This window comes from Pollicipes pollicipes, unplaced genomic scaffold (assembly GCF_011947565.3).
Source record: "Pollicipes pollicipes isolate AB1234 unplaced genomic scaffold, Ppol_2.1 Scaffold_4295;HRSCAF=5057_pilon_pilon_pilon, whole genome shotgun sequence".
Lineage (NCBI taxonomy): Eukaryota > Metazoa > Arthropoda > Thecostraca > Pollicipedomorpha > Pollicipedidae > Pollicipes > Pollicipes pollicipes.
This window is the reverse complement of record NW_023596461.1, coordinates 31505784-31522732: the sequence shown is the minus strand read 5'-3', so window position 1 is coordinate 31522732 and position 16949 is coordinate 31505784. Positions and strand designations below refer to the sequence as shown.

Sequence of the window (16949 nt, the reverse complement as noted above, 5' to 3'; positions counted from 1 at the left end):
GAGAGAGAGAGAGAGAGAGAGAGTACTTTCGTGACGAATGTGGAACGGTGTCCATGCATCCAAGAAGCGTAATTTCGCATCTTAAGTTAGGTTAGCGAAAAGGAACAATGGCTGGACCTGCACCAGAAATATGCCCCCCAAAATGGTTTATCCAAGAAAAGCAAAGCGGGGGACGTCTGGAGTCTCTCGCCCCACCTTAATGATAAACCACAGCCGTTTATGTTAACTTTCAGTGAATCGTGGCCCGCCGTGCTAATTGTACCATTCAGTGCCTCTTGTTAAATGACCTAAAGACTGCAACGCAGCTGACCTCCTTAGTTTATGTAACCAGTTTATTGTGACACCAAAAGGTCATCCAGAACTTAATGCGCTCCGTGGTGGCCTTCTGTTGCCGGTATTCAAGCTGTGCCAAGTCCTGCCACCACGAAAGCCAGTGTCCGGCCAACCGCTACAAACGGCATTGATAATTCGAGCAAAAGCAATGCAGGATGATCGGTGTCATCGCTCACTATTTCGGCGCATTGTCAGTAATGCCCCTGGCGGGGAATCATCAAGGGCTTTCATTAGTGTAACCACGTAAGCTGGCAAGGCACTAAGACTGGCTGGTCCCGCTCGGAGAGCGGTCTGGGCCTCGTCAAGCTCGGGCCGGCCGGGCGATTCTATCTCAGTCCAGTGGAGGAGGACGTGGGTGGAGATGGGGCGTCTCCCGCGGCAGGCGTGCTCTGGTGAATGGATGGAGGCCGGATGGGTACTGGAGGCCACACGGTCACGGAGCGGGCACGACGGAACTACAGGCCAAGACAGCCGAGGTCGGTCTGACTGCCGCAAAAATGGTCAACGTTAAGATTGTACGACTTTTTACCACATGCAAGTTGGCAGTCTCTGATAAAAACAAATGAAGTAAAAGGCTTAAAGGAACCCGCATTTTTTAAATAACTAGCTCAATCCGCAAGGAAAACGTTCCGAAATGTTATGTGATGTCACAGAATCACCTGACGTATTTCCTACACAATCAGCTGACGCTATGCTGACCACCTCTATGATGCTAACTCGAGTAGCACATTTACGTCTAACGTATGCAAATAAGCTTCATTTTATCATGATGTTACTGAAATATGACCATAAAGAATAAAACTGTTTGGTACGTAAGACATGCAATATTTCTGTAAAGCTTTTTACGAGGCCAAGTAGGTTATATCGAAGTACTGAAGAAAAGAGCCTCTCCTCTACCGACAACACAGGTCATTGGCCTTAGGTGACCTCACTTGACCTTGCATGTTCTTACGCGACCTATTGTGGCCTCGATATGCAATGGAATGAAATCACAACACGCTTTCAGTGAAGTGTTCGAATTTGGTGTCCGAAATTACTTCTCAAGCTGCCTATTATGAGCTCAGCTGTCCTATTTTGAGCTTTGCAAAAGATACCCATAATGATAGCTAATGCCCTGGGCCAAGGTCATGTTTTACCTAGCTTAGGTCATTGATCTTGGTAGACCAAAACTTGAAATTTGTACAATAGGGTGCCAACTTGATAGATGAACAAGTACTGAAAATGCCGCGTCGCTGCGAGGGTTTCTCTTTGACCTGTGTTAAAAAATCCGCTTGGGGAGGTCAACTCTCCCGGCCGGGCGCGGGTTAAACAGGCGGGTTAAACAGGCGGGTTAAACAGGCGTGGTCCTTGTTCAATTCTAAGCACAATGGTATGTGGTTTTATATGCTTTAAGCACATTTATATGATGTAGAAAACCGGCAATGTAACAACATTGGCCCACCGCGCGTGGACCGCGGAATCGATCTGATTAGTAAAAAAAAAAACATTGTCATGTCGCAATCACAACGAATAGTGAAATAGCACAGACGAGTGCATTTTAAGTGCATGTCGTAACGCATTCAGCAGCCTGTGATACAACTTACTTTTTGGCCAAAACCGCAAGCATAGCGTCACCTAAAATCTGATACAATTGACCCCAGGGTGCGGCAAACTGTCTCATTTGAGAGGAGGCCATTCAGAAGTCATTCACCACGAAACAACGACGTGCTCCCCAAAACCTTACCACTATATATTAAGCTGAATGGCATGAATATTTTTGCAGATATACCTGTAGTAGTCCTATGCACATGAGCTATAGCAGGAGGGATCTCAGCGTAAAACCTGACACAAATCGTCCTACCCCGCTGCTCAGTCGTACTCGCCGCACAGTAATCTAATAATTAAAATAGCAAGACATCAAGCAAGTAACCCTATGCCGGCGGGATGACTCAAGTCATGTTTTGCCGAATTGGATTCGATGAAAAACATGTACAGAGAATAAATGGATTGGAAGTGGAATTTGAGTCCGATTGGTTATCCTGCGCCTTCATTGTCAAAGCTATTCAATAGTGTCACGCATACTTGTGTGCATAATTCCATGTCTCATTTTAGCATTTCTTCCCTTGAAAAGCGCCTCTAGTTTTGGAGATTTTACAACAAAAGTTGACTCTCTTCTCTCTCATTGAGGCATCTTACAGCTTTGTAAAAGCCCACTCCCCCCCCCCCCCCACCCCCAACACTCATCGAAAAATCGAGATAAATTAGAAAGTGTACACAGTAAACGGTCATGACATTGCCAATGAGACATTTCAGGTTTGGCGGTGTCTCTGCGAGCGTTTACAAATAGTCCGTAATGTGATACAGTAACGGACGCCGGAGCCGCGAGTGACACATCAACCATCTCCAGCTGATTTATGGGCTACCTTGATCAGGCAGAATAGCCACACGAGACGGCTGCTCGATGTAAATCACGCCGCTCTTTTACCCAGCCACTTTGAGATGTCATGGGCAAAAGCCAGTTGGCTCTCTAATGCAGCAAATCGTATTTGCCGTTTGGAGCAAAATATCAAGCAAGCAAGTAACCCGCTTCGAGTCCCACATGCAACGCAGTAATATATCGAATTAACCCAAAAAGTACTAGAACGTCCCCACTTTGTTGTCTGTCTGCAAGCTTAATCTGGGTGGAGCAGGAGTAGCGGAAGAGTTCAAGCACCGTGTTGTAGGTATATCTCAACAACGCTAACGTGGAACAGCTGGGCTATCTAGATAAAGAGCAGTGGAGCCTCTGGAGGAGCTGAGGTAATAGAATGAAATATGGCAATATTTAGGTGGGGAAATTCACCCTTCCGACCCTATGGCCATTCTGCCTACTCTAACAGCTTGTAGCGTACGCTTTCAAACACAGTGCATAACTGTGCTGCGCCGAGATGTTTGCATGAGCTGGATTCTGCGCCCGCGAAGAGTCGAACCCAACGATAGGCTATCATTTATGGTGACGCTTGAGCGGATGCAGCACCTGGAAAGGCTTTGAGAGACGCCTGTGGTCGTTGCCAGCACCAGCGTCGCTGATGGACGCCGCGATCCTGCCGGCATCATCATCCGAGTCCAGGTCGACCTCAGCGGGACTGGCGACCACCTGGCCCGCACCCGCGTGATAAACAGCCGGGCGGCCGGCGGCCAGCGGAGCCCCCACGCGCAGGGACCGGGCCGGGGACGGTATCAGTGCGCCGCATCTGGCCAGCTAATGCACGGCCCGTGTCTACGCCCGGGGTCTCGCCGATTGCGGCGGACACACGCGTCCTCCTGCCGCGCTCCGCTCGCCGCGCTCGGACTGATCCGGTCCCACCGCACGTGCTCGTAAAATCTGGCGACCCCGCTGATAACTGTGACGAGCTGACAGCGGGGTCACGAGCTCCGGCGCGCCCGACAGCGTCACTAGCCCTGCTCGTGGCGGGACGGCGGAGAACCGTACTTGCTGGGGGTCGTTCCAGGAGAGAGCTTCGTATCAAACTTAGTTGCACCGCATTTCTTCCTAGGCAGAACTCAGTATAAAACTTACCCACACAATAAGCACTACTCCTTTTCCATGGCGCACGTTTTCGCAGGCAAAGCTTCGCAAGCGCAAAGCTTTGCACGGGCAAATGGCCGCATGAACAAGCTCCCGCATGACACGCCTTCCAACACCAAAGCCTGGGATACGCAGTTCTTCGCATCGCATTTATTTGCACATGCACTCCTTCGTATCGAGTTCCTTCGCAGCATACTAAGTTTTTGAAATCTTGACGTTTGCGCCTTTATCTTTACGAAGTTTGTCACCCCCGCATTTCATCGTATTCTTCGCATATGCAATTGTTTGCATTACCTTTATAACTATGCACAGTTGTGCATATTGCACTTAATATATGCCATTTTTTACCATTTGTTGCCGGTATAAAAGTGCAATCGTCTTGTCTTTTTCGTGCTTGGTGTAACGGCAAAATGTTAGTCCGATGCACCTACATATATAAAAACATAAAACTACGCAATCACTGCCCTCATATGCGCAACATCCCGACTTCTTGAATAACGTTGGTATCTCACAAGACAATGCAGATCTTGAAACCGCGGCATATCTGAGGCGGTGTTCGGCATTCCTGACCATTTCCAATCGGTGTGTCCAGATTCCAGCACCGGTTGAGCAAGCCACGGCAAAGCGTTATTTTCCTTGACCCAAAAAGAACTGAGAGAATTGATGTACGAATTGCAAGGGCACAGCGGATTAATCACACAATAAAAGTTTTTTGGCAACATGCGTCAAAAGCTTAATGTCTGGCAAAGTCCAATCTCTGTCAAAGCATCTCTGTCGTACGTACGAACATCACCTCAGACTGGCGCGGCAGCCAGTCGAGGCGCGGCGTCACTTCGGCGTTGTGTGGCGTTCATGGCCAGGGACAGCGGTTTGAGGACGGGGCTGCGTGGTACGAAGGCTGCCTCCGCGGAAAGGGCAGCCAGCCGAGGCGCGGTGTCACTTCGGCTTCGTGTGGCGGTCATGACCAGGGACAGCGGTTTGAGGACGAGGCTGCGTGGTACGAAGGCTGCCCCTGCGGAAAGGGCAGACGGACAGACGGTGCCCCAAAGCGCCTGCCAATGTCTCCTGAATGTTGCGGTATGACGCAGAGACACGAGCTGTGAACAACGCGCGGATGGCCTCAGCCGTCTGCGGCTCGCACAAAACCCCTAAAATGCTCAAGTTGTCACGCTGGGTAGCCGTACCACGCGCTCCGTGCCAGCCCGCCCCTCCACCATCGATGAGACGCAATATGGAGCTAACCAACCCTGGAGATGATCTTGGATCTACAGCTAATTAATTTAAACCGAATCTGATGGCATGCGGCTGCGCCGCACCGAACTGAGAGGCAACTCAGGCTACAGCAACATGCACAACCCTGGGACCTCGGGGTGAGATAGTGTCGAATCTATAAACTCGTTGCTTAGGATGCGTCTGTTTGTCCCACTTTGCGTAGCGTCGTGTCCGGGCCGAACGACGGGCCACCGTACGGTGAGATTCGGACGCGACACATGGGCGCCCGAGGCGGTTTTCGACAGGTGGCTCACGAGCCGCTGCGGTCTGGGGTTCGGGCGTGGCACGTACTTAAAGGGCCATTTTAGGGCGGTTCTCTTTACACGGGCGGTCTGAAAATGTGATCCATGGGCCGCCGACGTGCAACCGACGGACAATTGTTCGAAGCCGTGGCTGCATCTCGGCAGCCAGGGGTTGGAGCGACAATAAATTGGCACGCGTCGGTACAAAGTTGAACGAGGCATAGTGTGGCGCCAGATGTGTGGGTTACATGTGCTACATGTCACTTCCATGGAAGCATCTAAGATGGATTTAATTATGTTCTACGGGCTTTCACCTTTCGCGCCACAAGTCGGCAGCGAATGGAGGTGCGAATCCGATTTCAAAATGTCGATCAACGTATCGCCTAGAATTCGTAAGGCCAAGACAAGTTTGTGCGATGCTCAGTTGCATCAGTAAAAGTCGGGCAAGCCAGGAATGTCGGCTATTCGAAAATGACGCCAAATGCAACACGCCTTTGTCGAAACTGTAGCCAGGATCGTGGCGAAATTTGTATCAACACATACATCGGTTCATAGACCATATTTGCTACTCATCTATCTGTGATTATGTGCATGATCCCGTCCAAACGTTAACTTTACCAAAAGCATAGATGTACAGACTAGATAAAACAGGTGAATAGGGTGGTCCGCCTGCTGGTAGATGGAGTCGGCCGCCATATCGGTAAAGGCGACAAGCATAGACTCGTTCTGACACAGCCACCGCAACGCGTGGGGCGAAGAGTTTGCTGCGTAAGATCGCGAAAGCAAAAATCATAGCGGGAACCGATTTTAAAGGCCTCAATGAGATAAGGCCATATGCCAACGATCCTGAATCATCTATGTCCTGTATTTCACTGATCAATGAGTTACCCGTATGGAAAAACTCCCACCGCCGACCTCCACGACCGCTGCCTGCGTGGACAGTACACCGTGCTCACGCAGCGATGGTGGGACCGCTACCTTCCTGTCCACCTGTCTGCTGTAGAATTCCGCGAGAGTCGGCTGCAGTCGCATCCGATGTGCACGAGCGACATCCGTTCGTGAAGCCTGTGGAGCGTGGGCCCACCCCTGATGACGACCGCCGCGGCCCTGACGCTGTTGAAAGGCAGCCAACCTACCTTGATAGGCAGGCTGGCTGCCTACCAACAATCAAAGGAACACCATGCCAAAATATTTGCACAAATAGGCACCTACCATAACCTTTTGGCAGTGCACTGGCCAGAATTTATTTGCAAGATGTACGACCGCCAGTACTGCTACTGTGATTTTTGCGTTACAAAAACACTCCGGGCCTTTGTTAAGAACAGACAACAAAACAATAACAGGATTTTGATTCAGCATTGAATGCAGCGTTTGTTACAGAGACAAGCAGGAGGTATTTTAACCTGTACGTGACTCTCCACTTAAAAATTCGTCACCCACGGACCAGGCCGCGGGTTATTTCACCAGAAATTAGTGATTATTACATCCCTAATGTAAAATCATGAAATGTACTCAGCTGATGAAGCTAAATGCAAGATCTCAGACAGCTCAGTTAAGAATTTGAAAGAGGTCATACAAAGAAAAACCTGGCAGCACCGACCGCAACTAGACCATAACTAGTCCCTTGAAGGGGAACTTGGCGAACTGATTGGCGCCTTCGCCTGGCACGGTCACTAACAATAACAATAACACGAAAAACACACATCGGCCAGTCGGTATATCTGTGGCTTGCAGAGACCATCCTAACACGCCATATATACGACGAAGGCCACGACACAACGAAATGTTTGCCAGCAACACCAAATGCCGACGCCCTCCATCGTAGCAGCTGTGAACTACACAGACTGCTTGACGTCTTTACCAAGATGACGGTGCCTTCACATAATGGCGGACAGCTGTTGTCCTATATGGTCATGTATATCTATGACCTATAAGGTCGCAATTTCACGTTTTTGTGTCGCTAAAATGTCGTCGGTTAATCGGTCAGTCGTCACCAGCGAGTAGTTTAACATGCGCATAAGTGGAGAGTCAATTTGACCCCCCCCCCCCCCCCTCCAAGGAAGGTTTTCCAGATCAAGTTTCGAACATAAGCAGCGCAGCCACGACAAACTTCGTGGATATGAAGGCAGTTGAGAAAGAAATAGTTTGTAGAAAAGATAAGGTAAACGTTATTATTTCAAAAGGAGGCTAATCGTTATCAAACGTCATTATCCTAAAAGCAGGCTAATCAAGCTTTTTTATGAGCATGCCGCCCAGCGTAATCAAAGACGCTGGTTTAAAATAAAACAAACAAAAAAAGTAATTACCTTCACCTTCTGAAGGTACATCAAGGCCACTGAATGCAGGGCGGGAAACCTAATCTAATGAAACCTTATACCTTTATTACGTATATATTACCTGAGGTCACCTTCTCCACACAGCGCGGAAACCTTTTTTTGACTGCCATCTCATCATAGAGTGATCTGATGAGATGGGTTTAAGGTATCCTGCTGGAAACGACAGCCGACGCCCACGTAAGCCTCTCTCTCTTGTTCAGTTGTTCAGAGTTCGGTTTAGCTCAGCTCACTCGTTTGCTCACTAGAGGATGTGGGTCGAGTCAGGGTCGTGTGAGGTGGATTTTCACTGGGAGTGCTTGTGATGTGAGAAATGCAAAAATAGTTGGTAATGCTTGTTGAAATTGGGTAGGTCGATAAGGTCACATTATGTTTGTAGCTTATGCCAACTTACCGCCACTGCAAGGACTGCAATCCTATACTTAATTGCTGATATACTAAGGCTAGTACTCGCTAGTAGAGACGAAAATACCTACTTGTAAAATCACTTGGCTGGTACTTAGCAGGTGCAGGCCGCCGATTGTCAGGTTTGGTGCAGTCTAGTTCACCCTGCATGTTATATAACTGATGGGTCTGGGTCATAGATGTCAGGGAGAATACGCTAGTCTTATAGCTGAGACTTGAGAGAGCTTGTTGGTTACGGGTCACAGGAAAGGTATTGTTTGCTGCACTGCATTTTGGTAGGTTCAAACCTCAAACTTGCTTCTGGACTATTGGTATATATTTGCATTGCGTAATATATATATATATATATATATATATATATATATATATATATATATAAAATTAACGAGAACGAACGACCATGCAGAACGACCGGTACTGCATGTACATACAGTACATACCTAGTACATATATATATATATATATATATATATATATATATATATATATATATAAGTAAACCAGAGCTGAATCAGATATTTGATTTGCAAGCTGTGTGAGCCCTGACTGATGCGACCCAATGCAGGCAATGAATCTGAACTGAGTCGATTTAAAACATCGGAACGACCGTGACGCGTGAGCTGAATCGGATTACAAAATCTGTGAGCCAGTCCTGGGTCGACTAAAAAAAAATTATTCGAAAAATTGATATCAGACTGGTCTGCATAGTATGCTTCATTGAAAGGCAAGGCTTAAAAGACATTGGAAGCAGTACGTTCTTAGATATGAGCTGCCTGCAGGCAAGAATTTTGAAATTTGTGAAATTTGATGACTTTTTACCTGATGGGGGGTCGCCAAATTTTCACTGGCAAGAGAGAGTAAGGTGTGGTGCATCCAATAGGGCAGATTTCGCACCGATCGGTGCAGTAGGCTCAGATCTGAGTTGTCTGCTTTTGCATGTGAAAATTTCCCTGCGCGTGAGGTGTTTTACCACAGGTCAGATTGCGATAAGTTCGCCCCTGTACTCATCTCATTGCACTGAATCGATTGGTGAATGTGGCAAGGCGAACGGACCACCCGTTTCGGAGAAAGACCGTGCCTGGTTCATATGTCGGTGCTTTAGTCTTTGCGATATCGCCGGTACGGCCGGTAATATGTAGAAGACAAGATGAGATGTTCTAAGTTTGCGGCACGTGCAAAAGTAGCAGGATAGTTTTCATGCCTTCATTCGCAAGGAGTTGGATGTGAGATAACATTTGACAACGAGAAAAGTCCCCTGCTGCCGGGACTTTAAATTGATAATCGAATCAGAACAGGCGGAGTCAGGTAGTTGAGTATCGTCGGCCTAGTACATACAATAGACGTCCGTGAGTAGGTAAGATAACAGGTCGTCATTGACGATGATGAAGAGAATTATTTCCACAGAGGTTCTTCCCTGACGAAGGACCTCTGCGGCCAACGGTGGGACAGAGAGTGGACAGTGCATCACCTCTCACCACCGGACATCATGGTAGCTCTCGAATCAGCTCGGGTCGCCACCGTGCCATTTGAGCTTCAGTCAGACATGCAAGGCATCGAACAATCGAATCGAAGGCCGTGGTTAACACTGCCAGCTGCGCGACTTAGGGCAACTGAGGTGACGACAGCGACATGGTCGACATTAGTGTGGCGATGTAAGAATGTGATACGAATAATTGCGTGTACGAAGATATACGGATTTAGAGATGACGTAGATTCACAGTCTTCTGCATGCAAATTTCTGTGCACAAAGATTCGCATGTAATCTTTTCTGGTCAGATATTCGGATACAAAGATTGCATATATGTTGCCGTTCAAAAATTGCAACACTTCGAAGTGCAGCATACAGTTCGGCGCTCCGACGGTTTGAGGTTGTATGTCACAAAACGAAATCCCGGTAGAACAATATTAAAATATATTTTATTGGTATCGATAAATGCAAATGAGAGGCCATGGAATAGCGAACAAATAACTTTCGGTCTACCACGCTCCCTGGTGAGTTGCTATGTGCATAGCAATGCGACCAACTACTCCTCAGGTAATATTCAGGTGACATTGAGGCTTGCCAGGACTGGTGGTGTTCGCCTTTCAGCCATGCACTCATCACAGTCTGAATACTCTCATTGCAACTGCTGAGATTGAAGCCAGGGTCTGCCGATTGCCAGCCCCACGTTCTACCGCTGACCTAACCAGCCGCATCCCCTCTGCGGTGATCAAACTTCCTTCATTGGGCTGGTGTTTACGCCTGGCTTAATGGTGGGGATGTTAAACAATGGATGCTCTCGCTGGATGATGGTTGTATAATACCATGTTGGTCGGCTATTACCTCCTAACTAGACAAGCGACAGGCTTCAGTCTCGCCTGAGGGACTCTTAAGTCTGACGTGGACGCTGAAGTCCAGACAAAGGACATTTATCATCAGGTGGCTCGGCGACAGCTGGGCCTGCTTGGTTTACGGATCAAAAAACATCAAATCATTGCACCAGTCATTAGGCACACCTCAATAAAGGGGCTTGCGAATGAAGCGCCAACTTACAGACGTAGTCCGGGGTCCCGAGCATCTCGCGTATGTCTTGAGCCGGGGAGATGACCCGCGATATCTCGAGGTCGCACAGCTTGATATCGCAGTCCGGGAATGCCCCGGTCAGAACCAGGTTCTGGGGCTGAGAGGACAACATACACCGTCAGTGCAGGCGGCGGAGGATTCCAGCCATCTCCTCCAGTCCACGACTTCGTTTGCTTGCATCTTGCATCTCATCATTAGGGGAATGCGTGAAAAGGTTATTTATTTTTCATCAGGCAGGCTACCATTAGAAATAACTATAGCTTCATATAGTTATTCTGGGCAAATGAATGCCTGTTGGGCCAATTCATGTTTAAGGCAGGCAACTTCTTGACAGTTATTTTCTGCCGTTGTGTGGTGAATGGGAAGATAATTCGGAAATACATACTGTAGCTGGTGTGTAATGCATATGTAGCTAACAATATGCATCACACACCAGTAGTTCGCCATGCTGTACCATAGATATACGATCAGTTTGCAGCCAGTTATGTGGGGGAAAGCTCGGCCAGGGCGGTGGCCGCCGATGGCGGACGGCAGCAGGGCTGAGATAAGGTATATCTCAAAGAAGGGCCTTCATTCTGTGATTCGGTTTTTTCACTGGAAAAACTTTGATTTTGTGGTTTTTTGTATCATTGTTTTAGATAAGTAGTATTTGAAGCTTTTGAATTTGTACACGCCTTAAATGCTGCGACAAATGTGACTTCTTGAAAAGCAGTCGGCAAAATCCAGGCGCATGAAAACTCTGGCGCACTATGGGCCATTGATTCGCATTTAAAATTCTGACCAGCCTGTGTCTAGATCCTATTTTGCCATCTACCTTGTGGAGGTAGATGCTTCTCCAGTCGCCCAAAATGCCTACCCGCTGGTGAAATTTCACCTCCCTAGGAAAGACAATGTTAAAACGATCGAGTAATCTTAGAGAGCTGGAAAGTCTCATTTTCTAAATGGCACGGTGAGCCGAATAGGCAACCTTGTGTACCAGTTGGAAACAGCTATAGATGTACATCTAGCATAGAAACCATGACATTTAATCATTTCCCAAATGTGTTGTGTGAATTAAGAGCGGGCAATGACCTCGATCTTTACCACCCCACCCCACCCCCCTTCCCCCGGTCACCGGGCCTGCGTCCCAGTAAAGAATACCCTAAGCCTATCCCTCACCCCCTCCACCTTTTAAAACGTTCTTACGCCTGCGTTCCTGGGTAGACCAATCTCGAAAAAGATGAATTAGACGAATCAGGCATTTGGTAGAAAATCCGTTCCTTTTTCATTATCCGCTCAACCAAGGCATATGATTCACAGAACGTTATTACGGCAGCGAATCTTAATTCACTATTCCAGCGTATAAAACATGCCCAGGTGACGCCACAAGTTGGTTTAAGCAAGGGTTATTTGCCTTGATGTCCAGGTGGGCGATGCTCCTCTCGTGGAGGAACGCCAGCCCCTCCAGCAGGCTCCTCATGAAGCGGACCACGTCAGCCTCGTACGGCACCTGGTTGTTGTCCAGAATCCCCTGCAGGTCCCCACCGCTGCCTCTGAAAAGAGCGCGGAATGTCAGTATCTCGCCCCACAAGTGCTGGGCAGGGCAGCACCGGGGAAAGCGGCCGTGGCCACAAAGCTCCGCTCTCCGTCCCGGTAGGTCAATCATGAGTCCGCCTGCCGGCCAGCCGACCCGTGGCGGGGTGGGTGGGTTCGAGTCGCTTCGGTGTGCTGCTGGCAAGGTCAGGGTTCACACAATTCGCGCTGATTCACTAATCCATTCAACCAAAAAGTGCGGATTAGATATATAAATCAATGAAGTTGAAATATCAATTCAAACAGGTAATCGAATAAATAGGAAATATCAATGACGTAATCAAATTAATCAAAATAAAAACTAATGAAAAGCAGAAACATTTGCACTACCATGCTTAACGAAACACGAACGCACGGCGGAAAAATGGCCACATTCGGCGACGGATAAGGCTAATTCACGCTGTCATGAAGACGAACCCACATACTGTAGCACATGGAATAGACCAGTAGAGCTCGCGCCGCGTTGCCACATTGCCAACTGGCTGGACATCTAGCAAGGTATGTTATATCAACAGATGATTTTCGGACCCTGATGCGCCATTTTCATCAAATTTACTAAATACATGAAATGGAGCGTGCTTATACAAGATACACTTTTCATTTATAATTGTTTAACATAAGCGTGGCTGCACATTGACAGGGGTAAAATGGTGCAAAAATTATACTTTGCTAAATGGACTACATTCCGCTACTTTGGAAAAGTAGATTAGTGGTGTGCTGCAGACCTCCTGGGAACAGAATGGGCTCAATTCTGAGGTCAATTCATGAGATGTGTGGCGAGCCTCATATACCCTGAGCTTCGCGCGCCTATCTCCACATTCCACTCCCTCTCGGTTTGTGGGCGTTTCCTCGAGTCCGAACTGGTCTGCGCCCTATATACGGCCTTGGTCTGTGCCACCGGACGGGCGAGAGAACCGTCGGCCGGCCGCCGCCATATTATCGGCGCGGATCACGCCGGCCTGTCTGCGCCGAGCTGACAGCGGGTGTTGCTCTAATTGCGCTCCTTCATCTTGCGACCGGTTACCAGACGGAAGCTGGGCGGCCGATCATTTATTCTGCACGACAGACTGTAGAGCGCGACCTTCCGGCTTGTGAATGAACCCACGCGGCTGCCGGTCGGCGCGGCGTGCTGTGCTCTCGTGAAGCCACATAAAAACTGCACCGGCGAGAACGTTCGGCCGTCGAGCAGTGCGCTAATGCTGCCATTTACGTGTGAAGGCATTGCGTGCAGAACTCTAGGCGTCCAGCCGGCTTCGATGAAACATTGCTTGTTCATGAGCTTTGCACCAAATCCATGCAACTGTAGGAAAAACAAAAGCTCCAATTTTCATCTTTAAAGCAACACTTCTCTGCGTCATAAAGTTGGCTTGATAACAGGAGCGCAGGCTCAAAAATTAAGTTGGACTGAGCCGGCAAACATGGCTAAACTTATCCACAAAATGTGCAGAAAAACAGGGTTCTCATCAAATTCGGTTTACTTCTTTCCCAAAGATTGAAGGTGGCTGGAGCCTCCCTTACGGTCTCAAAATTTTCACTACATTTTTCTGGCTTAAAGGAATTACCATGGACAATCCCAAATTTTATGCTTTGAAACTACCAGCACAGTTTTTCCCCAAACTTTAGATATCAAATATAGTGCAGGCAATGAAGAGCGCATTCAGTGATAGTAGTCGAGAAATTCTCGTCGGAAATCGACGAGCCTGCCATCTAACAACTCTAAGGTAGAAATCACCAAGCAGGATGCTATGTCGATACAATAGTCATGAATCTAGACTTCCTGGTTTAACGCTATTACAGGCCGGTGGGACCCACAAAGGGTGTGTTTTTTACGCCTAAGCTTGAGGAGATTAGCCGATCGGACATACCAGTCCGCAAGTTCGTTTTGGTTGAGTGAGGAAAAACGTCGTGTTCCATTTGTTTATCCTGTTGTAAACCTGAAATATTGCCCATTTTATCTGCATTCAATGCAATGGTTCTTAGGTATATTTGTGCTGGATTAATGAATGCATAATGCAAGGCAAGCATTATTGAGAAAGATAAACGTTATTTGTACATTCGAGCAAAATGCTACCGACATCACCTCGCCAAAGAGGTCATGCACCATCCAAGTCACAAAATTCAAAGTCTCACAGGTGTAAAAATTGTCAACTTAGTTGCTAAAAATTCTGGGACCGTGGCTAAGCCGCTCCGAGGTTAACGCGGGAAAACATTTGCCGATCTCTGAGGCTCTCTCGTAGGCTGATGGTCATTCCATTCCGGGCGGACGGGGCGAATCCCGGTATACTGGGATCGAGGATCTGTATATTTTCAGTCATCTCACGGATGTAAAACCCATTTTTATGTGTTGACTCTTTGAGATCTGATATGTTTTTGGTATCCACACACCAGCCAGATCAACAGCACTTACAGTTCCATGACGAGTATATACTGCTGTTCAGTCTCGAACAGCTCGTGCAGCTGGACGACGCGTGGACAGCGGCGGCAGCGCAGCATGGCCGCCATCTCGTGCACGATCTCCCGGCGGGCGTCCAGACCCAGCCGGCTCTTGCTGCAGAACTTGGCGGCAAACTCCAGCTCGGTGCCCAGCCGCCGGCACTTGTACACACTGGCCCACTGACCCCTGCGAAACACAGCATGGATTGTAAGAATAGGTAAGTCATTCTCATGTCTCGAGACTACATAACCGAGGTGATGGTCGACACCCTGGCTACGTCGGTAATCGGTTCGAACCGATGAGATCGAGACTCGTTTGTGCCATGAGCGGTGTCAGGACGAAAAGTCAAATAGAAACAAATAGAATAGAGAGGTGAAACAAAGAAAGTCGACATAGATAGAAATCGGCAGGAAAAAGCCAAATCAGATAAAATTCGAAAGATAAAAATAAAAAGGAATAAAACTCGACAAGAAGAAAGTCGAAACAGAAAAAGTCGAAGGCCAAAAAGTCGAAGGGGATAAAAGTCGAGAGGAGTTAAAGCCGCATCGAGAAAAATTGGGCAACAAGAAGCCAACAGGGACAAAAGTCGAATCGGAAAACCGAGACAGGTAAAATTCGATAAAAAATTTGACACCGGAAAACACTTCACCAATGATGGCCAGAACACCAGCGTAGCCATAAATCACAACTTGGTGTTGTTAAAGAACTGATGAGAGCCAGGAAACAAAAAAATTTGGTGGCCATGGAGTGTCCATGGGGCCCAGGTGCTACGTTCAGGTGTTTGTAAAGAGACCAGTGAGAATCAGGAACCCATACTTCCGTTTGGGAAGGAGCCAATGAGGACTAAGAACCAGGGGACTGTGTTTCCAAAACAGCCAGTTGGACCCAATGACCAGGGGGTGGGGCTTATGAAATAACGGCGGGAAGTAACGCCGCAACATGTCTTTTTCAGAAGGGCAAGAGGGATCCATGGGCCAACATTGGGAACCAGGCGCGTGCTTGTCCAGCGCCACGACTAAAGAAAGAAAGGCTTGGCGTCGCGCGCCGCCGTTGCGCGCCACTCTGCCGTGGGTACCTGCGTTGGTCGCGAACGTCCCAGAAAATTGCTAGAGGGTTTTTACTGACATGGATAGAGGCTAACGGGGTAGTCATAGCATGTCGGGCACTTGAACAGTCTTAGGGACTTTCTGCATGGCTCCGTTGTTAAGGTTTGAATGCTAGCACGACATCCCCCCCCCCCCCCCCCGATCGAAGGCTCGACATCTTGTTTCATGGCCAGTATCAGAACTCCAATAAAAAAACAGGTTTATCGGTTTCTATCCGGCATTTTTTACAATCCTGCTTTTATCGTTGTTGAATGCATCTCCTAGGCCTTCCTCCGATTCCAATCTGTCCCTGTCGGCTTTTTACCCTTGAAATGATTTCAAGCCTTGTTTGCCACCGTCCTTTTTAAACCTTTCAACTTTCCCGATTCTAACTTTATAGCTATTGACTTTTATCACTTCTGGCTATTGTCGTTCGACTTTTTCGCTCTATCTTTTTCCATTCGGCTTTTTTCATTTCTCCGTGAACCGCCACTGGCCGATCAGCCAGCCACTGGTCAGAGCGCCGCTGCAGGATCGCTGATAGCTCCTGCGTCGTCGTCATGAAGACGCCCGACGTCAGTCGATTGATAGAGGCTTGGGGCTGAGGTCGTGATCACGGGCCGCCTAACAGCGGCCAGCCCGTGATCGAGGCCGGATGAGGCCCCCCGCTGAGGGAGGCTCGAGCGCGGCCCGTGTCCGAGGCCCGCGTGCCTGGCGTGAGGACGGGATCCTGGCTAAATATGGTGTCGCTCCTTAGATGTGCATTTAAACGTTGCTTGGACTGGACAGCGTTACATTCAAGACCAGCACAAATCAGATAGACCTTGGTGAACAATGGTCTTCTTCAAACTGTGGCGTGGAAAGAATAATACGACACGTGACAAGACGATTTGAGGATAAACGAAGGCAAGATAGTCAACCATTCTATTGTATTTTCACAATCAAATGACGTCCGCCTGCAAACAAGACAGACAGCTGCTCGGGAAATCATTTTTTGTTTTGTATGCTCTATTGCCGCTATTCTCTCGGTACGTAATAGGCAAGAAAGACTACAGAATAGAACTTACCATTTGTTATTGCAACAGAAAAATCTTAGGCTTTCTTATCAAATACAGTCGTGGAAGACCTGACAAACTAAATGCACCAATGTTGTGAACAAATTC

General features: G+C 48.1%; 1 protein-coding gene across 1 annotated transcript in view; it reads right to left on the bottom strand.

Moving 5' to 3' along the window:
• Positions 1–10603: 10603 nt before the first annotated feature.
• LOC119096269 (serine/threonine-protein kinase 17A) overlaps positions 10604–16949 on the bottom strand; it is a 25309-nt gene continuing 18963 nt past the window's right edge. Inside the window, exons 2-4 of the mRNA XM_037219091.1 lie at positions 14675–14887; positions 12089–12227; positions 10604–10792 (exon numbers count right to left, since the gene is read on the bottom strand). Coding sequence (XP_037074986.1) covers positions 10619–10792; positions 12089–12227; positions 14675–14887 — 526 coding nt within the window. The 3' untranslated portion in view covers positions 10604–10618. The remainder of the gene's footprint in view (positions 10793–12088; positions 12228–14674; positions 14888–16949) is intronic.